The 27,078-nt window shown below is 44.8% G+C and overlaps 1 protein-coding gene across 3 annotated transcripts in view; it reads left to right on the top strand.

Moving 5' to 3' along the window:
• The window catches only part of NGEF (neuronal guanine nucleotide exchange factor), a 917,586-nt gene that overhangs the window by 886,492 nt on the left and 4,016 nt on the right, over positions 1-27,078 (top strand). For all 3 annotated transcript variants that reach the window (XM_086943849.1, XM_086943850.1, XM_086943848.1), the window contains one exon: positions 25,364-25,493. In XM_086943849.1, the coding sequence (XP_086799975.1) occupies positions 25,364-25,493 (130 nt within the window). The remainder of the gene's footprint in view (positions 1-25,363; positions 25,494-27,078) is intronic.

Below are 27,078 nucleotides of genomic sequence, written 5' to 3' on the forward strand. Positions count from 1 at the left end.
ACAAAATCAGGATGGGCAAAGCTCCCACCTATTTGCAAACTCTTGCTAGAATTTACTCCCCGTCACGTTCTCTCCGCTCCTCCTTTCAAAAACTTTTCGCTGTGCCCAAGTTTAGACTGTCTAGGATGGGTGGCAGGTCCTTTTCTTATTTGGGACCCAAACTCTGGAATTCCCTCCCTCTAGACATTCGCGCCGAGAACTGCTATGTTCGTTTCCGCAAGGCCATTAAAACCTGGCTTTTCAATCAGTAACTGAGTAACCTCGGGGCTCTCCACTTTGTGACATTTCTAGCGCCGGGAAACCCTTTTTGGGCTAGCTGTTGCGCTTTATAAGCTTAATAAATAAATAAATACATTGACATATTGAACTATGTCTTGGTTTGTGGGCCTGTGCATTTGGGAATGTGTCCATGCTGGCTGTATCTGCGTAGATAACTGCTTGCTGCAAACCTGATGTATCAAGACAGCAATCTGGGCATATATTGGCTGCACTCATAGAATATCATGACACTATATGAATTAATATATATTTGTGGTACAAAAATGGATCTGTAACTGCTTTAGAAACCTTTTGCATTATTTATTAATCTTGCTTTTAATGTTTACTCTTTCATTTATTGCTGGTATTTTGAGTTTGCGGTGCCACTACCTTAATGCCATTGCGCAAAAGGTCTTGTGACAACACTTTCTCTGGCATTATCAGGATCAAAAGGTCATGTGATGTCCCTTCCAATGATGTCATCAGCGATTGACCATTTGAATGGGTTCTCTTCCCAACCCCTGACATTTTGGTAAACTGACATCCGTGAAAGATCCAAGAGGCACAAGAACAATGGTGTACCACCATCACGCATGAGTAGGGAGTATATAGTTGTAAACTCAACGCTACAGCAATCTCAGGCCCGAGTCTAGTTTGCCTGCATCTGCTTGTCTGTGTGTAAGGCAGTGCTTAATTTGAGCCAGTGGATTCCTGTGCTTAGCACCAGAACTTAATTGTTAATACCGGCGCTTGTGACAGTCTGTCACAAGGTGGGGCTGTCTGAGATGACCTCAAGAACAGTCAATTATAAATTCAATATACATTAAAAATGACTAATACCTACCGCTCAAGCCATTCTTATGGCTTTGTGGGCCTGGAATAGTCTGAAGTGTGTCACTCGTAGGAGTGTTATGGTTATTAGTTGTGTTTGTTCTGTCATTGGCAGCATTGGCAGGGACAGTGCATGGTGCAAGTTGCAGTAGCCTCCTGCCGAGAGCCCTGGTATTTTTTTTTTTTTACAAATTAAGCACTGGAGTAAGAAATGCATGCATCCATCACTTTACCAATAAAGGGCACCTTGATGGTGGGTTAATGCATCAGACCACTCTTTAGGCAGTGTGGAAATCTACCTTTAGCCCCATAGAGGTTAATCAACGGATCCTTAGGCAGGTCTGGTGTTTGAAAAATTGCCTTAGGCAAGCCTTAGGCAAGCAAAAAGATAGTCGGCCTCTGGCAAGTAAGTACCACCTAATTTAAAAAACTCATCTGAAGTAGTGGGGGGGTGCTGGATATTGGTGACATCACATAAATATCGGAGTGTTGGTAAAACCATCATCACTTAGCAAGTAAGCATTACAAGATACCAATTTGTTCCCGGGGGCCTAGGTGGATTTTCAGTCTCCGAAAAGTAATAATGTCCTAGAGCTTCAGAATTATGTCAGTGCTCATTAAATACATGTTGTGCCCTCTTGACATTTTATTTTACCTTCCATTCAAGCTTCACTGCACCATGTGCCTTTTTCACTTAGCCTCATCACTGCACAACATTGGAGAAATAATTCAGCTACTTACTGGAATGTCATGAGTGGGCGAGGCTGCACAAGCAACCCATTGTTCATGATATGCAACTATCTCTGGTATGGTGCCACCTGGCTGATATTTTAGCACGATGGCCAGAATTTCTATGTTAAGGCCAGATAAAAAAAATAGAAAACGTTAAAATAAAATAGCAAAAGGTGATATTTTTCCCCTTATAATGTAAACTTAAAATATACAAAACGAAATGCAATCTCTTAAAACTATTTTAGGAATGTTTACAGTAATTCAAAATAATTAATGATTCCAGCAGATGCCGAATTGACACCTAAGACTGAGAATAGAGGATTTTTACATCCTGTCAACGTCATAAAAGTACCTGCTGCTGGACGCCCTGTATTTTCTCAGAAGAATTTGGCAGCGCTGCCTCTGATGCACAGAGACGTGCTCCAGCCCTTCCAGTTTTAATGTAAAATGGCCATTAGCAATGAAAGAGAACAGGTGCTGTTCCAGCGTCACTGGTCTGAAGGTCAAAAAAGCACATAATGGAGAAAGCCGAGCATATCTCCGAGGTCTGGGGAATTGGGGGAAGAAGATTGGGATACATTCCCTGAATCCACAATGCTTTCAACTGAATTTTTGGAAAGAATGTAGAGGCAGAAAACACAAAACTTCGTTTGAGATGGATGAAAAACATTGTTTTTAACGGGAGAAAAAAAGAGTTATCTATTTGCTGAAATACTTTTTACTATGATTTTCAAGAATGTGTTGTGAAATAGGCTGTGATAGCCTTTGCAGTGCAAAATATGCATTTAATGTATAAATGTCTAGTTTCGGATGTTGCTAAAGTTTATATACTGTAACAATCTGAGAAAGGGATTTTAATGTAGCAGTTGGTATCACAATGTTGCCATTTCATCACGCTGCCGTTAACCAGCAGTACTATTGTTACCAGTGCTTTAAATGGGCCGGTACTCGCCAGTACTGAGTACCGGGACTTCTACATTTTTTTGCCGTCAGTACCGGCACTTGTCTGGGGCCAGGGGAGAGTACCGGTATTCTGATCGACAGCACGGCAGGCTCAGGTTAGGTTTCTCCTCCAGGGCAGAGGCCACTCTTGCTTCCGAGGAGCTGGTAATTAAAACAGCTGAAGCAGCCTTTTGCAGATTTGCTGGCGAAGATTCCAGAAGCGCCCATTTGAACGAGCCAAACTGCAGAGGGTTGAGAAGGCTTGTGTCACGCTGTATTAACAGGACTGGGTCTCTAGACAGACCCTGCACTGTGAATCAGGTGCGTGCGACCATTCGGGTGAAAGTGCGTGCCATCATGACTTTTATCTTCTGTAAGGAGTTAAGCTGTTTTTTTCTCCTCACAGAAACACACTCCTCATGTGTTTTAATATGTGCTGCAACTGGTACAGAAGTAATTATGTATGATCATATTTTGCCCTTAGACCCGCCTCTAGCCCCGCCCACTTGACACACTTCTATTTTAATGAGTACCTGCACTTATTTTTACCCATTTAAAGCACTGATTATTACCCAAAACATTGGTAATTTGTATTTACCTATCTGCGAAGGATGAAACAGTTAGCCCCATGTGCGCAAATACGCATGCGCAGATGCGAAGGGGAGATCATTCCGATGGGGAGATCAAAACGATGGAACACCGGCTGCAAATATTTATAACACTAGTGGTCTACAGTATACAAATCTTACAAATAGGATGCAAAGGGTCCAATAAGCGTCTGTTTATATGATACTGTTTTGAGACGAGGAGCTGGTTCTCTCGAATCTATTATCATCTTGATATAATGGCCATGCTACGTCACAGCATACTGGAAACAACACCATCCTTTGCATTCCATTAAATTGCATCATTTTATGTGAAAAGTCTTCTGATGAGCATTCGCGTGGCAAGGTTGCCATGAGCCCTGGTGCAAGTGAGGAAAATGGCCCCTTTGACTGCTTTTGGGGTAGTGAAATACAGCACTACCAAGGTTCAGTGGGCTCCTCGGGGTGGGTTCTGCTGCCGAGGACAGAATGGTTCACTCTTCATAGTACCATAGGAAGTGCAACGAACTCTGCGAAGCTCATCCGTTGGACACAGAAAGTCGCATGCGAAATCCACATGATACCCCCTCCCCGCAAACTCCTCCGCACCACCTTTCCCCTCCCGCCCCCCCACCCCCCCCCCCCCCCCCACTCCCCGTCGTATGTCTAAGCACAGGCTGCTGCAGACCATTTACACTCCTTTTATGAACTGTTTAAGGCGGCTTTGTTTGTGTTTTTTTCACTGGTTCCAGTACCCACTGGGTCCCCACTCTGCCTGTTCCTTACATTTCTATTTTACTTTTACTGCCACAGTGGGAGAGTGCATTAAGTGAAAAGCCATCTCAGGAGTAGGAATGCTACCTTTCCAAAAGAACAATACTGGCCATTTGTTATTGTTTAAAGAGTCTGCAAAGGTCTCCCCTTTACACTAAATAGGGCAGCAAATAGAATGGTATGTATTCATTTGTAACATTACTTTCCTGTGTTTGTTTCGTTTAATTATTAGTCATGGATCATTAATGCAGCCCAAAAACAGATTTATTAGTGCTTTCAAGTTATATTTGATTTTTGAAGTATGCACAGATAAGTACTAAAAATACCAGCTTTAGGCTATTTTGTTTATTTTTTGTACTGGCTAGGACATCAAAATACTGGTGGTGCTGGTAGAAATTCAGTCTGCTGGCAACCCTAATCACAAGACCAAACGTTTGTAGCAGGATGAGCAAATTATTGTATTCCTCTACCCTCTATCCCTGATTGATGCCATAATAGCAATAGTTTAATTTTTATCTGAAACCCTATTTCAGCCGTCGATACAATGCTGAACAGCTAAATGCCTGCTGCTCACAACAAAAAGAATAGAGTCACTGACTGTGTCGGGATGGACACCTTAACGTTCAAATTGCAGCTGTCAAGGAGAGCACAAATGTCTTTTTGGAAAATATCTTCATTTAATAGTCTTTGTAACCAGCCAACACGTGTTTCATCGCATGGGAATGTAATGCCGCGACTCCTCAGGGCTGGGAAGGATACAAAAACATAACAATGGAGCGTACAACAAAAGAGAAATCACACGATATTGTGGTATGCATAGTGTGACTTAGTGACTTGGTGGTGGTGCTGTGCAATGACACACACTCTTGAAATCGTGACCGAGGGCATCATTAGTGGAAACCGCCAAATGAGTACCCACAAACCATTGTGGGTAAGAGCGTGAGACGAAAAGTTTATGTGAGCAAGCTAAATATATAAATGATTTTTTATATAAATACACAAGATAGGGGTAAAGGGAAACTAAATCTATCAGAAGATGTGAAGACTCACTTGTCGCTTACTGGCTCATATGAATTCCTAGAGAGGCTCTGACTCCGCTACAATCGCGCCGTGAGGGGAACGGCATCCATCATCTTGACAAACGCCGTGAGGGGAACGGCCATCACTCTCCACATCTCTGGGCAAGAACTACATTACCCAGAAGCCCCATCCCAGGCGCCTAGCAGCAGCGTCATCAGGCGGCGCCTGGGCTATTAAAGAGCAGCCGGTGCCCCGCAGCGCGGGACGCGCTTGTCACTTACTGGCTCATATGAATTCCTAGAGAGGCTCTGACTCCGCTACAATCGCGCCGAGGGGAACGGCATCCATCATCTTGACGAACGCCGTGAGGGGAACGGCCATCACTATCCGCATCCCTGGGCAAGAACTTCATTTCCCAGAAGCCCCATCCCAGGCGCCTGGCAGCAGCGTCATCAGGCGGCGCCTGGGCTATTAAAGAGCAGCCGGTGCCCCGCAGCGCGGAACGCGCTTGTCACTTACTGGCTCGGATGAATTCCTAGAGAGGCTCTGACTCCGCTACAATCGCGCCGTGAGGGGAACGGCATCCATCATCTTGACGAACGCCGTGAGGGGAACGGCCATCACTCTCCGCATCTCTGGGCAAGAATTACATTACCCAGAAGCCCCATCCCAGGCGCCTGGCAGCAGCGTCATCAGGCGGCGCCTGGGCTATTAAAGAGCAGCCGGTGCCCGCAGCGCGGAACGCGCTTGTCACTTACTGGCTCATATGAATTCCTAGAGAGGCTCTGACTCGGCTACAATTGCGCCGTGAGGGGAACGGCATCCATCATCTTGACGAACGCCGTGAGGGGAATGGCCATCACTCTCCGCATCTCTTGGCAAGAACTACATTACCCAGAAGCCCCATCCCAGGCACCTGGCAGCAGCGTCATCAGACGGCGCCTGGGCTATTAAAGAGCAGCCGGTGCCCCGCAGCGCGGGACGCGCGCGGGCGGTCGTTGGGCTAAGCCCGGGCAAAGGGCGGGCCGTCTGTGGCCGTCCGGGGCCGGAGGAGGCCGGGCTGGGCCATCTCCCTAAGAACCAGAACACTATTGTAGAGACTGTAAGTACTGATGGACAATATGTTTCCTGATCCCTAAGGTCTGATCACACACATGTTGGGAGTAATCGTTACTTGATATATTTCAATTAGGTGCTGGCTTCTATATCATGCCTACTCAAATAGATAAAGGGGGAAATCCATCTTGTAAACATACAGGTGGGAGCCTCATGGGGACTTTAGATAACTATATCACCCGGGCAGCTGTTGCATTAGACCGGGAGATAGCAGACGCGGAAAAACGGCTCTCATTAGAAATGTTCTCGAAAAGATCCTCTTTGGGTCCAATCAATAATTGTATAACCCCTGAGAACCGTTTAAACCAACACCTTAGCGATTTGGGATTACCCAACGTAAGTATAGGGTCGGATACATATAGCGATATTACTCTGGGGAATAGCACTCAGGACACTCAGAATGGTAATACCAACGAGGAAAATGTGTCTTGTAATCCTCCGCCAACAAAGACACTGGCACGCCCTAGCGTTGAAATGTTACCACGTATTACAAAAACAGGGAAACAAAAGCGGGGTGGGAGTGAGCAGAAAGGTAAACGGGCAAAGGTCCCTAAAGTATCAAATAAGATGGGTAAATGGGTAGGCACACACAAACAGAAAGAGGCGGACTCTTGCCCCAGAATAGGAGTGTAGCCCCTCTTCAAAACAATGGCCAACGTCAACAAACAAAACATTAACCACCGACAGTACAGGGAGAGGAAGGCTTGATTGGACGGGTGGAACAGCTTGTAAAATCCCTAATGTTACCTCTCATCGAGAGATTGAAAACAATTAGCATTAGTGTAGATAAGCTGCAACGGGTTGCAGCTGATAACACTCAATTGCTACACTCTCTAATAGACATCGATAAGGTGGGAGGACATGCTATACAACCAGGCAAATGCCCCAATTCTAAACAAACCCCGCACTAGCCCCCATAAATATTGCAACACCAGTAGAAAAAAGAATCCCCGCTATTAAAGATATTATTCTAATAGTCACAAAGGATAGACCACAGAGCCTGGAGGGAAGCCGTAGGCTTGTGAGGACTCCCCAAACACATCGGGATGAGAGCGAACAACTAGCTACAATGTCCAATGGACACACACAGCCCAATAAGCTAATGGAGGGGGTGGGCAATTGCTTGTCTTTAGATCTCCCCCCCCCCTCCCCCCAAAGCACTCCTTTGGTGATTGTTTTGGGGAACGTTCCCCCTCTCCGTCAAGGAGAAAGAGAGGACTTCTCTCAGATTAAAAACAAGGTCACGCACTGGCTCTCTCGTAACACCGTAGGAGGCAATAGGGCAGCACATAATATAATCATGGCTCGTCGAGTATCCTGGGTGGGACACTCTAGGAAAAGCAGAGAAGGAGACTGTATTGTAATACATTTCAACAGCCCAGTACCAGTTGAGATAATACTTAGGAGGGAGGCAGAGGGTTTTTCACAGAGGGGAGGACAGGGAATAGAAAATTTGGCCCTTGGTTTCTTTTATAGACCAGGGTGGCAGGGCTCCTCTAATCACTACACCAATAGAAATAGGATGCCCGGTAACAACCAGGTTTATCCCAGAAGGCCAGAAGGGTGGGAAACAATACCTCCGAGACTCAATGCAGCCCAAATGAGGGGGGACCAGCCTATCTGTCAGGCATAGAGGTCACAAACAGATTTAATGCCCTTTCAGGTTTAAACGATTGTGACTGACTGGGAGGAAATCCTTCTAGTCACCCCCACCATGATTGTTTTTATACTGGGCCTGTATGCTCCTCTGCATTAGTCGGTCAAGAGAGTGGTCTTGATAATCTCACCTCTGGCATCCATTCTAGTTACCCCTCTCACAATACCTTTTACACCTCCCTTGTATACCCCTCAGTACTGGCTAGCTTACAGAGTGATTTTAATAACTTTACCTCTGGTATCCCCACTAATGCTGTATCGCTAATAGTTAAAGGATCTTGTGGGGCACTCCACTCTAGATTAACCCAATTTGAACCATCTAAACAGTTTGCTAGGGTGATTAGAGAGGCCAATCAAGAATTATTTGGGGTCAGTGAAAGTGTAGAAAGGAGAACTGCTACAACAGTGGATGGGTGTAGGGTGAGCCCGTCCACTGAGTTAAAAGCAATATGTGATGTTCGTGATCTAGTGGGAAATAGGGCCCCAGTGAGGGAGTTTTCAATTATATATCAACGGGGGAGGATGTCAATCGGGAAGATCGAACTGTGAGTCCCCTAGTGAAATATGGGGATGGTGACCCACTAGTAACTGATAGCCTGCCATTAAGGAGTCAAGACCCTAAGGAAGTAAGTCCCGCCATGTCAATGAACAAGTTGGCGATCCTATCCTGGAATATCGCCGGGCTAAGATCGAAAAGAGGGGATACTAATTGGGAGGCGCTTCTTGGAGGTTATCATGTTATTGCTCTGCAGGAAACATGGGAAGCCAGAGAAAGTTATTTCCTGGATGGGTTCCAATCATTTATTAAATTTGCAACTCCTTCAAGAATGGGGAGACCTAGGGGTGGCCTCATGTTGCTATTTAGTTTGAAACTACTATATAAAGCTGTATTAGTTTCGACAAGCTCCCCTAACATTTTAGCAGTAAGACTGGAGGGTGATAACCTCCCAAATATTTTAGTGGTAAACTTTTATAATTCCTTTACTAGGAATGATGAATTAGAACATTTGCATGTACTAGCTGGGTTCCTGGACGATTATGAAGAATGCAACAATACTTTTTATTATTTGTTAGTACTTGGTGATTTTAATATTCATGCCTGTCACACCAAATGTCTTCATAACTTGGATTCTGAGGAAGATCCATTTGAGGCCACTCACTTTAAGCACACTAGGAGTGGGGCTTATCTGGAGAGTTTTTTTTATCATTATATTGTTTGTTTGTTCCAGTGCAGGGGGAAAGTCAGCACCCCGTTCCAACTTTTAACGGGCAAGGTAATGAGTCTACAATTGATTATATTTTTGTGTCATGTTTGTTGAGGGATTTATTAGGTCCTTTTAGTGTCACACAGAGAGGCTATAGTGATCATAATCCACTTACCTTGACTATTAATATTAAGGTACTTAATACTGAATCTGTCTCATCCACTATTTCAAACTCTAAAATAGCCCCTAAATGTCAAGGTCGCAGGTTATGATGGGAGGCGGTCACTCCTAGTGACTTTCTGGAAAACCTGTATAGCAGTAATACTGTGGATCTGACGACCTGCTTAGGAGGTAATTCAGACCCCAGGGAGATTTTGTTCACTTTTAATCGCATTACAGCGCAGGTAGTAGTTAACCTTACCACGAACAGTAAAATAAGGCCCAAGAAATTAAAAAACTGGTTTAACCAAACCTGTAGCGACTCTCACACGGCACTTATAGAGGTGCTTAAAGAGCCTGACAAGGATGCACAGAAGGTTGCGGAAGCAAGAAGGCCTATAAAAAGGTGATTAAAGGAAGAAAATTAGAGTTGAAAGACATGGCATGGGAGGAGCTGACCAAAGTGAGTGTACTGAAAAGTAGCACTCAATTTTGGAAAGTAATTAATAGCCCTCTGTTTAATGAGACAGAAGATTCAAATCAGGACTGCCTTATCCCTCCAGACAAGTGGGTGGAGCATTATGGTGGCCTATATGCTGGAATAAACAATTTATCTTCCTTGTATCAATGTGATGTCACTCAGTTAGGGAAGATAGTTTTTTCGGAAGAGGAAGTGCTGAAGGCCATTGAGTCCACTGCACTTGGGAAAGCACCTGGCCCAGACGGGGTTCTGGCAGACCTCTATAGAGCAGACTCGCATTTATGGGCAAAGGTTTTAACTTCCGTTTTTAATGCAGCTACCATAACGGGTCCCCCAGTGTCTTGGGGAAAAGCAGTAATCGATCTAATATTTAAAAAGGGCTCAAGAGAGGATCCAGCGTGTTATCGGCCAATCTCTCTTTTGGACTCAGCTGCCAAAATAATGGGGAAAGTAGTCTTGGAACGGCTGACAGACTGATTGGAAGTGAATGCAGTCATTTCAGACCTACAATACGGGTTTAGAAAGGGAAGAGGCACTGCGGGGCAGTGCCTCAATCTACATCTTCTGATAGGGAAGTACACGGTCGCAAAGCAGGGGGATATACATCTAGCTTTTATGGATTTGTCCACTGCTTTCGACCTTGTAAATCGTCGGAAACTCTGGAGTTCCCTGTCTGATATAGGAGTAGACCCAGTACTGATATCTCTAGCGGATATGCATAAAGATACCAGTGCAGCAGTTCGCTACAATAAGGATGGGAGCTTGACAGATGCATGGCCGGTAAAGAAAGGGGTAAGGCAAGGGTGTATCATTGCTCCTCTGCTATTTACACTCTATATAAACAAGTTGGGTGAAGCCTTGATTTTATCATGTAGGGATATCCCTAGAGTTGGTCAAAAAAAGATACCTGCATTATTATATGCAGATGATGCTGTACTAGTAGCCATGACCGCACGAAGTTTACAATCCCTGTTAGACTGCTTTATACATTTTATGGACTCCCTGGATTTAAAAACTAATTTTAAAAAATCACACACTATGTCGCTAGGAAGCAGAAGGGCGAAAGGGGTTTCGTTTGTCTGTAAGGGGCTGGAGATTAGTAAAGTACCCACCTTCCCATACTTGGGTATAGTTTTTGATGATAAAAGATCATGGGTCGCACAGCGTGCACTGAAAAAAAACACATTAGCGAGGGCAACAGGGGCTCTGTTGGGCTTTGCTAAATGTTTAGGCTGTAAGCCATGACCGGCCATTATGAAAATGTACAACACTAAGTGTTTGCCCACGGCGTTGTATGGGAGTGAGGTGTGCGGCTATACTAACTCAAGCGAGATCCAAACGGTAAAAAATGTTTTTCTTAGGAAAGTCTTATTGCTCCCTCAGTCCGCAGCATGTTTTAATCTGCATGAAGATCTGGGGGTTGGTTATATTTCTGACCAGATTGCTGTAGCCCCGTTACTAGGATGGCTAAGGATCTGGGCACAGCAAGCGCCGAACCTAAACCAATTAATTATCCAGGATTGCTTGTCCCTAGATACGGCTTTGGCAATACCATGGATTCGATATATCAAAATGCAAACAGACTTAATGGGTAGCCCTGACTTGTTCACAAACCCTATGGCCCTAAGTAAAATCATGATTAAGGCAGTCAAATCTCAGTATTTAAACAGGTTGAAGGTCCAGAGGGAAGAGGAGGAATTGGCTAAACTTTCGGTCAGAAAATTTGTTATGTTAAGCACGGGGACTGAGATCCAGCCGTACTTGACATATATAAATAAGCCATTCCACCTGTTTGTTATGCTAAGGTTTAAACATGGCGTTAGCCATGGGCGAATTTTGCGGATCTCGCGTTCGCGAATTTTGCGGATTTGCGAACTCGCAATCCGCAAAATCCGCGAATTCCCGCGAATTTGCGGATTTTTTTTTTGTGTTCGCCCGTGTTTCTGCCAGTTCGCGAGGGTTTTTACAATTTCGCAATTTGCGAACTTACCTGTCGGGTCGCAAGTTTTGCGAACTTGTTGTTTCTACGTGTCCAGCCTGTTTGGGACACTCTTCTTCATCACTGCCACTCTCTGTCACCACTGCCACTCTCTGACTACTCATGACACCCTCTGGCCCACCCATGCCACCCTCTGTTTCATCACCACACCCTCTGGTTGTCCAGTGTACATTATTTTCGGCAAAGCAAAGCACACCTTCCCTGCCTCAAGTGACCTGAATTAATTTGGGGCTGATTAATGTGTCACAGAATATTTTTTTAGCTGGCACCTGCTTCCTTAGTGCGCCCTGATTAGTGATCTTTTGCACTTGCTAAGTGCTTTCATTGTTGCAAAATTAGTTACAACACCTGCCCTGCCCCAACTGACAATAATGAATTAGGGGCTGATTAATGGATTTTAACTTCCAGCCTGGCTCCTGCTTGTCTCCCTTAGCTGTAATTCAGGACCTTTGTGGCATATGTGTAACTATTCTGAGGTTCAGAGCAGGGTCACATAATAGTTGCAACTGGCAACTGAACTCTGGAGGGGCCCCTCAGGAAGCACTACAGGAAATGGCTACTAATGATGAGCCTGAACTTTTGAACCTGGTAAGTAGTTTCAGTTTTGCTAAGATCGTATTTCTGCAATTTAGCACTTATTCGCGGGGCGCGAAGTTGTACTGGGAAGCCGCGAACTCACGCGAACAGTGCGAGCAGTGCGAGCAAAATCCGCTACTCGCGGATTTGCGGATTTTGCGGGAGATTCGCGAATCTCGCGGATTGCGAATTTCCCGAAAATCCGCAAAATCCGCGAGCGGAACGGATTTTCCGCCCATACCTACATGGCGTGCTGCCCTGGCTGTTATCTTTTCCCAGAGGATTTGCCAAAAGTGGGATGTTGGGACCGTGCCCGTGCGACAACAAATCGGAGCAAAATACCCTCCATATGATCCTTTTCTGTAACTTTTATGTATTGCAGCGAAAGAAATATATTCTCCCACTACTAAGAGGGTGTAATTTTGAACAGGCCAGACCAGCCCTGGTCTATTTGCAAATGTTAGGATCTGCTGTGATATGTTTTGGGGTGGCGAGCTACATCACAGGCGCCGTGAGATGTCGATAGAAAATGTTGCTACCATAATTACCCCATTCTGCATTTCTCGCACGCAGTTTATTAGATAGGTTTTATATAATTGTATATTACATTTTTGGGATTTTAAAAATGATTAAGTCTCCTTCAGGTGACAAACCTTTTTATTGTATATATGTATTCAACAATTTATATTGTAAAATACTTTATTGTGTAATTATGACCCAGTGATGTGATTAATAGTGAAAAAGGAATTTACTGAGTATGCTTTGATGGTTTTAAAATTTTTAACTGAATAAAGTGAAATTTTGACTTTGACACTTACACGAGCACACTACTCACCCTGCACTTATGTGACACTTCATTCACCTGTCACTCTCACGTCTCACTCTGCAACCTCACTCAAACAAGCACATAAATCGAATCAAATCAGGTGTTTGTTAAGCGTGACTACTCACCTGTAAGGGTCTCAAGGCACTGGGGGTGTGTGGGGGGGTGGGGGGGGGGGTTGCAGATTCCAGTCCATCAAGAAGGGAGTCTGTCGAAGAGCCAGGTTTTGAGGTTTCTTGCGAAGATGTGGAGCAATGTTATCAGTCTGAGGTGGAGCGGAAGGTCGTTCCAGGCACTGGCCGCGCGGTAGGAGAAGGAGCAGCCTCCTGATCTGGTCTTTCTGATTCAAGGGGCCATGGCGTAGGAGAGCTGGGCTGATCATAGGGTCCTTTGGGGTGCGTGGAATTTGAGTCGGCTGTTCAGGTATGTTGGTCCGGTGTCGTGGAGGGCCTTGTGAGAGTGGGTTAGAATCTTGAAGGTGACTCTAGCTTCGGTGGGGAGCCAGTGGAGTGTGCGCAGGTGCTGGGACATGTGGCAGTGGCTTGGCAGGTTGAGGACCAGTCTTGTGGTGGCGTTTTGGATGTTCTGTAGCTTGCGGGTGAGGTTTTTGTTTATTCCGGCATAGAGTGCGTTGCCGTAGTCGAGCCTGCTGGTGACCAGGGCGTGAGTGACGGTCTTTATGTGTTCGAGGTAGATCCATTTGAAGGTCTTACGTAGGAGGCGGAGGGTGTGGAAGCAGGAGGACGAGACGGAGTTGATCTGGCGGTCCATTTATGCACATCACTCACCATGCATTATTTCCTCCCTGTCTGCAATTTCACCCACACCTAAACTCATCTGCAGTCACTCCTTTCACCCTACTCTTACATTGTCAAATCGCTCACTGTGAATTAATAGGCACTCCTGTCACTCACACAGCTCAACCTTCACCCACATGGACACCGCACTCACCCTGCACTCACACTACGCAAACAAGCACGGCACTCACCCAGGAGTCACACCTGCTCATCCTGCCCTTCCTCCTCTCACCCTGCACTCACACAGATAAGGCTGTATTTTTATAGGTAATCTGTTTGTCCTGCTTGCACACATGGACAGTAGTCTCCTGGAACTAATATGGATACACCACTCACTCTGCACTAACTCCTCTGACCATGCACTCACCAGTCACTCTCACAGATCACCCTTTACTCTTGGCACTCACCTATTACCACTCACAGACACTTCATCATGCATTTACACCACTCATACCACCCTGCACTCACTCCTCTCACTCCACATGCACTCCTCTCACCCAACACTCACACGGGCCCTCCTCTTACATTGCATTCATGCAGCTCACCCAACACTCACATCAACATATTTTTTACCCTACACTGGCACTTGCACCACTCAGCTGCACTCACTCACACAATTTTCACCATCACCCAGCACTTACATGAGCACACCTCTTACTCTGCAGATACAAAAATTACACAACTCTCATGAATATACACATATTTCAAAAAGCCACCGACAGAATACCTGCTCTTTCCGTAGTACTAGATGCCTACTTAAGCCAGTCTGCAACAATGGGGCTGGTGCAAAAGAAGAGAGTGGACTGAGAATGTGGGATGGCACAAGGGTACTTCACATGCTCCTCAATCCAGCACCGTCCTCCAGAGCCTCAGCCCTTCTTTGGAGTATGGTTAGGCTATCCTGTTTTAGGTTTTAACCTATAATAAGTGATAAAACCCCACCAAAATGGAAATAGCCCTTACCAGTATAAACATATGAACACTGAAAAAAAACCTGCACAACCACAAACTAAATGCCATTCAATGAAAGGAAAAAGAGAGTGAAAGAGTAATTTGTATTTCTTCCTGAAGAAGCAAATACAGTATAACTTTGTTATACAAGCAAGAAAGACTGTGCTAACATGTTTCTGCTTGAGTTTTGTTGTTTTGGGATGTTATTAAAATATTGTTTCTTCTTCCTTTTGCTTTTTCCAGTTTTGTGGTCTTTGGTCTAGAGATGTAGGGTTTAGAAGCATGTTTTAGGTCTTGTTTAATTATTTTATGAACTAAAGATAATCAAGAAATAACAAAATCATTTTTGATATTTTGTCTACGTTTGATTCTTTCACAGATAGGTAAAATGGCTGGTGTCATAAGAATCTTTCCCAATATGTACAATCACATTTACCACAGAGAATGGGTAAAACCCCTAGATACATCAGCCCCCTTTTCTAGCGATTCACTATTGATAGTAAGTGAATTTGCAAACACCCCATGCTTTAAACATTTACGGTAAGGTGTAGTGACAGGTATATGTGAAAAGAGTACTATCATCAAGCATCTGGGATAGTGGTAAAAACCTGACACCAGACTTTTGGAAAACATGGCACACAGTGTCACTTGGAATGCTGCTCTAAAACATTCTTACCTATTCAACAAAGATTGGAGTGACATTGTTTGCATTTGCAGTGATTCAGCTACGTATATGAAAAAGTTGTATGATGACCTGTCAAAATCGATACCTGAGCTGAAGTGCTTCCCTGTAAGAGATCCTAGCCACTTGCTAGATGGTATGCTGAAAGCATCTTTGTAATCTTCAGAGTTAATGAAGAATGCCAATTACTTTTTAGTCCATTCTGGTGCACAGTTTTGCTATGCGCGGGAACTAACACGGAAATATTTCTCGTTTTGTGCTTTGTGTGTCATCCCAACTGTTTCATTTATCTGGTGGTTCTCAGTCCTAGACCAGTAAATGCTATATTATCCATATGGTACGCGTTTACAGAATTTATGCTGAGTGATGATGCCAAAGGCAAGAAATGTGAGGATCTTCGGTTGCATATTGATGGTGATATGAAAAACAGTACACTCTACTGCATTCTTAGATTTTTACATGACTGCTATAGTGGATATAATAAAAAACTAGAGTCTGAAAACACTCTTGTCTACCAAGCGTTCAGCATAATTGGTGTAGATGTGAAACATCTCCTTGAGAGTAGACTGGCTGACACTTTACGTGACTTTAGCACTGCAACATGCTCCATGTTAGAGCGCTTGCCACTTGGTAAGCAAATAAATGTTGAGGAGTGTAGGAAGGTGGCTACCTGACTATGGTTACCCCAGATTTTTTGGCTTGTGTTTAGCTGGTCTTCGACTTAGTTGGCCTGGTTCCCTGCTAATCAGGGCCCCAGGCTATCTGCTCTTTCTGTAAAATGGATTCCATGTACCCTAGGTGCATAACTAAATTGGCTTGGGTCACCTTATCAGCCCCTGTACAGAGCACTATAGTTGCCCAGGGCATAGGTGCATCCAAGGCCTACCAGGGGCTGCAGCATATATTTTGCCACCCCTGGCTGGCTATCCAAAATTGACACAACTGGCTGATCACTCAGCTGGGGCAAGGTGGTGTAATCACCCCTTGCTTAGATATAGTATGCCTATATCTAAACCTATCTGGACACATATAAACCTGTAAGCCACTCCTATGGCAGGCCTTAACACTCCTGGAGGCAGAGTGTGTGGCTTATTGTGAGATGGTGCTCTAGCATGAGCTGAGCCTGTCTGCAGCTGTCGGGACCAATTCCCTAAGCTGTTCCGGGATATTGCCATACCATATACTATGAATTGCATTATAATCCTCGCTGTTATATGTCGACTTTGGTTTGGCTTTATCAAAACATGTTGTGTAAGGTGTCATACGATTTGGAATACTACCCCCTCGCGAGTCCTGGCGACGGGGGTAGCATTCCACCCCTCTAGAGGGAGACGACATGTTACTTTGCTAAAACGCGGTTGATTTTAAAAAGAGCCTCAGATTCACAAAATGGATGCTTCTGCCACAGACACGAGTCTGACCTCCTGCAGCTGACCGAAACTCAGCCAAGGAGGCCTGGACAGAGGATTTCCTGTCACAGGGAGGTGTCACACCACCCCAGACAGGAGATATTGGTTTGTAGCAGGGAGGTTTGAAAGAAACCAGACACTGCCTGGGGAGCACAAGGCTTCCCCTTGCATAATCCGGCCAAACCGGTTCTGGGGCAGACCAGCCCGAGTCCCAGCAAGGCCTGGACAAAGGGAAAGGGAGTCCATGCTACCCCTAGGATAGCTTGTCTATAAGGTTGACTTACAACCAGACACCATAAGGTATTGTTTGGACTGATACAAGGTGGTTCCAGAATTGGAAACATCATATATCAGACCAACTTCTCACAAGGAGCAATTCAGGAAATTTTATTTTACAATGTATGAGAAATGGTTCGCAGTGATGGATAGAAATGTCCCCTCAGCAACCATGGCATTTGAAGTCAATGAAGCCTCACTGTGGTGTGCACACATTCTAGATCCCTTCCATAAAGGGGAATTTTCTTCTCCTGTGAGGACGTGGCTATGTTCTCCGCAGTGCATCTGATATAACTCGCTACCCACACCGCCAGACTACCCGAAGGCCTCCCCTTACCATTCCAGGTAGCCTGGATTTCAAAAATTGCGTAACCAATTTTGGACGTGGGTTCCCTCGCCCAAGTCTCTTGAAAGAGACAGATATCACTATTTGTTACTAGGGAGTCCCAGTCGTCTGTGTATAGTTTATTGGCAATGCCCGCGACATTCCAGGACAACACCTTCAGGGCTTTAGATGGAGTATTAGGTTTAGGGGCCTGCGACCCCATGTTGCCACTATCATTGCTTACATACGGGACAGAGGTCCCGGGAGCAGATGTTGGGCTCTGGTTGGGTGGAGCTAAAAGAGTTGGAGTCAGGCCAGGGCGATCATATGGAGACTGTGGACGGGAATATTCGCAAGTGATAGGAGATTTGTCATCTAGGACCCCTAACCCCCTCGGTGATGGAAGAAGACTAGGAGAGGTACCCAAGCGTCAATCGCAAGAGTCCATTCCAGAAAAAGCTTCATATCTGTTATTAACTTCCAAGGGAGTGAAGGGGAGCAGATGTTCCATCCCTCCTGTTTCAAGAGCATGGTCCGACCTCCCGTAGTTATTGCCATAGCCCCTTTGTGGAATAGTTTCCCACCCAAATACATTCTTTGGGGCCATGGAACCAGGCATCGGGGGGATATAGTGATTGTTATATTTATGGCCTAGGATGCTTGGCTGGGCCGGAGGTGGCCAGGGGCATGACATGGGAGCCACTAGGGCTCTTGGGTAAAAGTAAGTAAGGTCGCATGGCATAATTGATTTGCCTAAATTCCCAGGCATCCAACTCAGGATATGCCTAACAGCTTCAGGATCTCTAAAGTTGACCACAATCAGGTCGCCCTCGATGTCTTCTCCCGCCCCCCCAGCCAGCGGAGTCGGCGGTCATGCACGATCTCCCCATTGATATTACCTGGGAGTGGTCTATTCCGGGTCAACCAGTATATAGTTTTATTTTTAAGCTGTAGGGGACCTTCTTGCTTATCTGGGTCAAGTGTAGGAATACCCGTAAGCACCACCACATAGGGCACTGCTTCCGGGGGAAGTTCAATCTGACGACCCCTACGTTTTTCAGCTCTCTTTGGGGACTCCATCTCTCTGGCCGGCCGCAGTGTTCTTGCAGCCGAGCTGTTTCCACCCTTCGGGATAGCACCAGCAGCTTGCGTGGGTGGTCGGGATGTAATAGTAATAGATGTGGCCCCTTGGCGTTTGTGGCTCACTGTTTTGGTGGGTGCGTTAGGCTTTTTAAATATATCCGTTGTAGTGATAATGGATGCAGCTTGAGCCGCCTAGGCTGGAGTTGGTTTTAGAATAGTAGATAGACCAACCGCAGCCAGTGCTGGAGTTGGAGTGGGAGGAGCTTTCTGTTTTCCCGCTTTATTGAGGATGGCCACTTCCAAATTCCCCAGCCGCTGCTCAATATCCAGTAGTCTATCTAAGATTGGAGAAGTGAACGTCCTAAGCAAATGCTCAAGAAGCTCCAAGGTTGGGACAGTTGAATGAGTGTCCATCATATTGACACTTGAGGAGGCTGTACCAATTAATGTTGGAATTTCCTGTGGAGTCACTAAAGTGGTTTCGGTTCTTGTGTCCACTATTGGTTTGGGGGCAGAAACTAACTTCCCCCCTTTCCCCTTGCCGAAGTCAGAATGACTAATTGTGCCTTTTTGGAGCGAACCCCCCTTCCTCCTTTTTTTGTTAAGAGGTGGACCATGGGCTTTTGGGACCTCTATTTTCCTCGATTGATTTCTATTGGACTTTTTGGCTGTGTGAGGGGCTGCTGATGGAACTTCCAGCCCTTCACCAGAATTACAAGGTAGTGAGGAAACAGTTATAGGAGTGCTGTTTGAGGCCCCAGGTAAAGATGGTAAAGGAGAGGTGTCCCTTAAGAGTGCAGGAATACCCTGAGTGGCAAAGGAATCCTCAATTATAGGGCCCCCCCCCAAACCAGATGTTAAGGTAAGCGGGGTTGATGTCAGAGAGAGTCTAGCTTTATAACCTTCGATGGAACGGCGGCGCTCCACCCTTCTCTCAGCTAGGGCTTCTTCCCTATCTATTTCAGAAGTGGTAAGATACTGTTACCATGCAAAATACTAGAGGCAGGATAGCAACCAAGACAGCAGTCTATATGGAGGACTCAAGTCTGATAAAGAAACGGGCCCCAGCCCAGCCTCCCACAGCCACCAAACGGCCACACAACGGCCCGCCCTTTGCCCGGGCTTCGCCCCGTGCTCCTTCCCGCACACGTGGGACTGAGGGGGGTTATGTACTCGAGGTCTGTGACGTCAGAAGGAGGAGGGGGCGGGAAGAGACGCAGGTGCGCGGGTGACTCTAGCGCGGTTCCTGCCGGTACTCGCAGTCCCGCCCCAACAGTCCACAATTAGCGAAGGTGCTCTCCAAGGGTCCAGGGCACGGAATTCACTCTCCTTCCAGGACAGCCACAAAAGCAAAGCACAGGGTCAAGCACTACGGCTGCGAGCGGCCCCCGCAAAGCGAGGGCCGCAAACCGCTTTATGCAAATGAGGGAGGAGGGGGTGGGAAGAGACGCAGGTGCGCGGGTGACTCTAGCGCGGTTCCTGCCGGTACTCGCAGTCCCGCCCCAACAGTCCACAATTAGCGAAGGTGCTCTCCAAGGGTCCAGGGCACGGAATTCACTCTCCTTCCAGGACAGCCACAAAAGCAAAGCACAGGGTCAAGCACTACGGCTGCGAGCGGCACCTGTGCTGGGTGCAACTGTGCTGCTGTTCTGGCATTCTGGAGGTTATTCTTGCCTTATGGACAAGGGCACTAATAGCATATGGATGGGAGGTGTTACCTATGGCAAGCTGCAGGCCCTGAAATGCTTCTATTAAGACACCATCATTAGCTGTGGGGACTTGACCTGTCTGAGAAAGCCGCTAGCCCAGGCATACCCAGCGGCAAGGACACAGAACACGCACCACCACAACTGGATGAAGGTCCTGACATGATGCACATAATTCTTAGCATATGGGGTAGATCCATAGCAAAATGTTGGAACTGATATTTGAGGTAGCTCTTGTCATAAGATTTTGTGCACTCATTTTATATGGGGTGTCAATGACAAAATGCTGACCAGTGTATACTGGAGGGAATTTTTAGAGGTACCCATGACATGAAATTTCTGCCACTGTCATAGGGAATGTACTCCTTGGCAATAGGGACTCACCCAAGAAAAAATGATGACCTTGGTATAGTGGAAGTCATTTCTGACTTAAGACAATTGAAAACATTTAGATCTACTCCTAGGAAAGGCCAGGTTTCCCTGCTGCACCATGAAAGTACTGGAATATTTCATGAATGCCCTCTAAGGGTCTGCAGCGTTTTAGCAAATTTGATCCCAAAAGTTTTTTTTAATTCTCTGGGGAGAAGTCTACTCTCACTTTAATCAGCTACAAGTAATCTGTTAACTTGTTTTGCTTGTTAGAATTTGGGGCAAGTATCACACCCCACCACTTACAAAGATCTTTTGCTCATATAATGGCTATTCGGTTAGCTCTCACCCCATTTCTGGAAATGCTTGTCCTACCCTATTGCTGGGAGCAGGACTGGCCTTAGGGTGGTGCGACCGGTTTAGGCACCTGGCGTTGACTTTGGTGGGTGCGCTGTGTTTTGTTGTCTAGTGGTAGTTTTGACTTCCTATAAAGGAGCTCAGAGGGCTAATGTGCTGCTGCAAAGAACATGTGCCATGCAGATCACAGAACTGAGTGTAAGTGAATTATGAGCAACTCTCTAAAAATGCGAAATGTACGTCAGAGAAAGGCTATGGAGAGATGAGGTGCACTGTTGAGAGTGGTAGCAAGGGAATCTATGCCCCACCTCCCCCCTCCCCCGAAGTTCGGGTCTAGTTGCATCCCTGAATCTCGCATATCAACACTATCCAGCCCTCTGTGTCCCCACAGCCTTGCCTTCTGTACCATTGTTTTCTGCTGTTTCTACATCTCTTGAACAGTGATACAGCCATTGCCGCTTATTGCTGTTTGTCTACAATATTGCAGTCCCTCTTCTCTATCATTCCTTAACCTTACATCTGCCTTGTCTAATTCTTTGTGATTCCTCGACTTCACTGATTTCTGCCCATTCCTCCCACCTCTTTTGACTGTCTTTTATGCTGTACTTAATTGCTCTCCCTTTTTTTCCATGCATATTTTCGTATCTTATCCCTGACCCTTTTTTATGTCTCGTTTCTTTTTTTTTTTACACTCTTTCCGCGCCGTTCAAACTCTCTCTCTCTGCTTCCGGCGCTCTCCTCGCCCGCCTTCATTTCTCTCTGCGACACCGAGCGGTATTTTTCTTTCATTAATAGGGCAGGAACAAGATGTGTTGGATTTTTGCCGCTAAAAATAGGCCGCGGTGATTGACAGTTCAGTGAATGAAGCTGCGCTTGTTGCCAGAACTTGCTTCAAGGCAGGCACCGGATGTGAAGAGAGGGGTGTGGGCAAAGCGTGGGCTAGTGCACTATTGAATCATTCACACATCCGGACGGCGGTAGACTGGACACGATAGGACAGTCCCGTGTGGACAGGTTAGCGGGCGGCTACGGTATAACGCGAGGGAACAACTCTGCGATGTGGAGAGGCGGGCATGGAAAAACCATGGCTGCGCGGGCACGCTGACAGCGTGTGAATACTGGCCCAGCTGGCTGTGTTTCTCCGTCTTCCGCGGCGGATGAGCACATTTGTCTGACATACACTTGTTTAGTCAGTTGTCATTTCTTGGCAAGGTTCTAGAACATTCCAAATGATTCAGTTTGTAACTGCGTTTAATCCCTTTCCGTTGGGCGCCCTTTCATTGTCTGCCAGATACTAGCTCTCTTGGTTACTTGCTTTTGCATCGTACATTGGCAGACTCTAGCCCAAGTGCTAACTGATATCATTAATTTCATTTTGTACAGCCCTTACTGTCTTTTTGGAGTGATTTGAATAGGGATGAAAAAGTGCTCTGTGCAAAATACCAATGCACGTAACACAACGGATTCAAGAGGCTTAAAGAGAGCAAGGAAATAAGTTGTAATCGAATGGTCGAAAATAAAGGTGACATCATAGGTATACTTATGCCCATCAAGGTGAATGTCTAAAGGGCAAATAGGTTTCCCAACCTTTTATGAATTACAGACATGTGCATTATTTAGGGTGGTGAAGGAGAGAATTCCAAAGAGTCGCTTGCTAGAAGGATCTCCCACTGAACTGATTATATTTGAAGGCTTATACAGAGTGCTTAATTTGAGACAGTGGTTTCCAGTGCTCAGCACTGGCACTTAATCATCAACACCTGTGCTTTCATGATATATTAATTTAGGGTAGGCACGGGGAGATTAAGTGATTTGCCCAGAATCACAGGATGTTGAGCCGATGCCGAGATACGAGCCTGGTTCCCCAGTTCCGGAGTCGGCAGCTCTGGCCATTGCATCACATCCTCTCCCCAATTTCATGGTTAGTAGTTGGTTCTGTTTTAAGCAGCGCCAACAGAAGAAATGAGCTGATGCAAGATGCCTCCTGGCAAAAGCCCCGGCACTTTTACAAATTACCCACTGCTTATACAGAAAGCAGGTTCAGGGAAGCCTACATTACGCGTGTGGTTGGCAGATAATAACAAGTCGTGGATTCCCTCTATGCTGTCAGCAGGGTGGTAACTCCCTGCGGTAAGTCATTCTGGGCAGAATGCATCCATTCATTATGGCATGATTGGGTGAGTGCAAGGCCGGCGCTAGGCATGGGCAGCGTGGGCAGCTGCCCAGGGCCTTGCACCAGCATGGGGCCACGCACTCGTGATGTGCCCTGTTGGCTCATGTCACTTTCCAATCCTACATGTTTATTGCCTTGGTGCCTAGCCTCTGGACATTAGCTTTTTATTTATTTATATAGCTTTTCTGTATATTGTGGAAATTATTCCATGAGATGTAAGAGTGCTTTATATATACCAACATTTTTACATCACATTACAAGAGGAATATGATAAATCTTTCTGAAATGTTATGGTGTAAGTGGCATTTTGACCTAACCATAAGACTATTTTAACCTTTGTTTTTCCCAGTGAATTTCTAAGGTTTTTACAATATACCTAATTCTAACTGTCAATTCAACCTTAGTTTCAGTGAATATATATATATATATACATATAATATAATATATATATATGGTATATGGCTTGTGAACTGCAATAAACAATATTTGCTCGCTAGATTGGTGGTCCGTTCTTCCTTCCTGTGGTTGGCGTGGAGGCTTTGACCGCGTACGCAGAGCTGGAGAGAGGGAATCTTGTGCTCTCATATATATATATATATATATATATATATATATATATATATATATATATATGTACATACAAACCTTCGTGTAGGTGTGTTGCCTATCCTTTCAAGTTTGAACAAGAATGTCTGTTCTTGAACTATAAGCTTTAGTCATAACAATGACTTAGTCATTAGTATGTCTGATAGAAAGTTTGATTTTCCAAATGCGAGTTTATCATAGAATAGGTATCATTTAATCTTAAACAGAGTTTAGTTTGTACAAAAAAACATGATTTATGGTCTGTAAAAAAAAAAAACTTTAAATTAAAATGTATTGAATCTAGTCCTGAACCCAGTGAATGGAATCCCATTAGAGAACTTCCCTGACTCAATGGGTCACATTAATCTGAAGTTTTTCTTTATTCCTTGTTTGCATTCAATTTTAAGCAAAACATAATCCATACTTAGTACTTAAATTGCACCCAAGGGCTTTTAAGGAATTTGCTGAACCATTAATATAGACACGTTCACACTGGACAGAGGAATTACATTACCTATCCTTTACTGTAGTAGTCAAACTACTGTGCTCAAAAACTCTTTGCCATTTGAGGTGGCCACCAGTGAGACCCGATGCTGTGGCGCCGGATCGAACTGTGCTTGATTTTTAAAAATATAAGTGCTAGGGGCCCTTGCCAGGAGGCCACTACAGTTTGCTCCACCTATTGCCCTGCCAGCTCTGCCAATGACAGTACCAACACAACAACTAACCATCACAGTCCTACATGTGTGACAATTCAGACTATTCCACGCCCCTAAAGCTATAAGAATGGCTTGAGTGTCAGGTATTAGTTATTTGTAATGAATAAAGCATGAATTAACAACTTAGTGCTCACCTCAAAATTAGAATGAATGAAACATCTTATAAAGCACATGAATACCTGGAGGCGTCTTGGCACTGTGAAGATCAAAAGAGAGCAAACAATGGCCAAGTCCCAGGGGATCATTGGTTGAATAACCACGTTTTGAGGTTCTTCCTAAATGCCATGAGTGTGGGTGCGAATTTAAGTTCCAGAGGCAAACGGTTCCAAAGTAGATCTGTGGCTCTAAAAAACGCTTTTACCTCCCCAAGTAACACGTTTGAAGAAAGCGACCCTCAGAAAGTTTGCTGAGCTGGATCGACAACATGTGGCTGGCTGTCATAAGTGCTGGTGTTGATAAGTTCTGGGGCTGAGCATAGGAAACCACAGGCTCAAATTAAGCACTTGGATTGGGACAGTAAAATGACTGGAAATAATCTCCCAAGGTAGCTAAAGAATATACAGTGCACACGGGTCAGTGGGAACCCTGATTTTGATGTGAGGAAAATCTCCCTGACTTGCAACTGAGTAAGGGTTGAACATTTCTGAAGGATCATGTTCTGGTGACTGTTAAAATCATCCTTAAAATAAATGTGAGTCAGTGATATTCTATAATTGGAATTGGAGATATGTTTCTTATTTTTTCCCCTTTTTCTTATCTGTATGTCTGTCTCTAGTCAAGAGAAGCCAGCTTTCCGGGAGGTGATCTCACAGCTCGAGTTGGATCCAAAATGTAAAGGTCTTCCATTCTCTTCCTTCCTGATCTTGCCTTTTCAGAGGATCACGCGTCTCAAACTGCTGGTACAGGTGAGCCTCCCCTAGCATTTCTGAATAATTGTTGAAAATGTTTGCACTGGCCATAACTTCATCCTCAGCTTTATCCACACTTTCCTCTGAGCACGCACTGATGCATACACCACGCATAAGATTGTTTCACACTATATGTTGGTCTTTATCCCTCTCCCCAGCAACACAAAATACCTTTTGACACTGAACACTGTTAGTTACACATCACACACGGAAAAAAACTATTTTCCACTCTGAAGGCAATGTCGTATCACATACACACATATGACATGCTCTCCTTTCACACTTAACAGAACTCCTGCTCACTCATACTCTAATAAGGCACTTGAGCCATTGAAATGAACAGTCTCTTTTCGCACAAACAAACACCTCACTTGCTGTATCTCTAACAAATATAGATAAACTTTCTGACTTACATGCACACAATCTGTAATATCCTTTTACACTTAAAAGGAGAAGAACTTTTACAAAATATTTTCGGTTTCCTCTCTATGGAGGTTTTAATTTCAGACAGAAGCCTACCTAAAATAGCTTTCATAATCCCAATTTTACCTTTTTTTGTAAGCATTTTCATTCTTTAGGTGGTTATACCATTTGTGAATTGCATTCAACAATTGAAATAGAACTTCACCTAGAGAAGGAAAGTAATCGTCCTAGATCTATTAAAGAACTTGCAAAGTAAAAGATTAGATATTCTTTTACTTTACTCTAACAGAAAATACAACATTTTATTTTGCAACTATGCCTCTGTAGTGAATCTACAGACTGCAATGCCTGCCCGCTTTTGTAACTTCCTGTGTCTGGGTCGTAATGGAAGCCTATAAAAATTGAAGGGTACCTAAATAAAAAAATATGCTTTTAAAAAGTTGAACATTGAGTAGATATATCGTTTCGGACTGGGAAATTCAACAAAATTATCTCCTAAGATTGCCATTGTTTACATGGGTGAGTCCGTTTCTCCAAACTCTACTTTAGTCAATCGGAGATACAGCCCTTTTTAAGGGAGATGTGCTTTGGTTTCTACGTTTCGTAAAACCTTAATCCCTTCTGAGATAAAGAGAGACTACTCTTTAGTGATTTATACGTTTGTTTTTATTGCTAAAATCTTTCCCCCAGCTCCAAAGTGAATGTTCCCTCTTGAGAGATCTAAGCTTCACGTGTGATTGTTTGCAGCAATGCTGCAGCATTAGTTACAGCCTATCTTATTGAAAGACCTAAACCAATGTGTAACCCATCCTAAGATGATAGTGCCCAAAGGGTGAAAGGTTGGCATCTAATTTGGACAAATGTATGCCTTCATGTACGTTATAAGGAAGAGCAACGCTTGTCCATTTCCTTTCTCAAAATTTGAGTTCTTGTATTGAACCTGCTTTATTGTATGCACTTATACTTAGGTGTGCTCCACACTTACTCTACAATTTAATTTTTTGAACAAACATCTTTGTCTAAATTATGCTAGCATAAGTCATATGCTTAAACTGAAAATAACTTGAGACTACATGTTTCCATGGGCATCATTCATAGCGCCCAATTCCAGTCTTTAGTAGTAAACCGTCCCTGAAGGCATCTGTGATTGGGTTCTATC

Source organism: Lissotriton vulgaris, chromosome 11 (assembly GCF_964263255.1).
Source record: "Lissotriton vulgaris chromosome 11, aLisVul1.2, whole genome shotgun sequence".
Lineage (NCBI taxonomy): Eukaryota > Metazoa > Chordata > Amphibia > Caudata > Salamandridae > Lissotriton > Lissotriton vulgaris.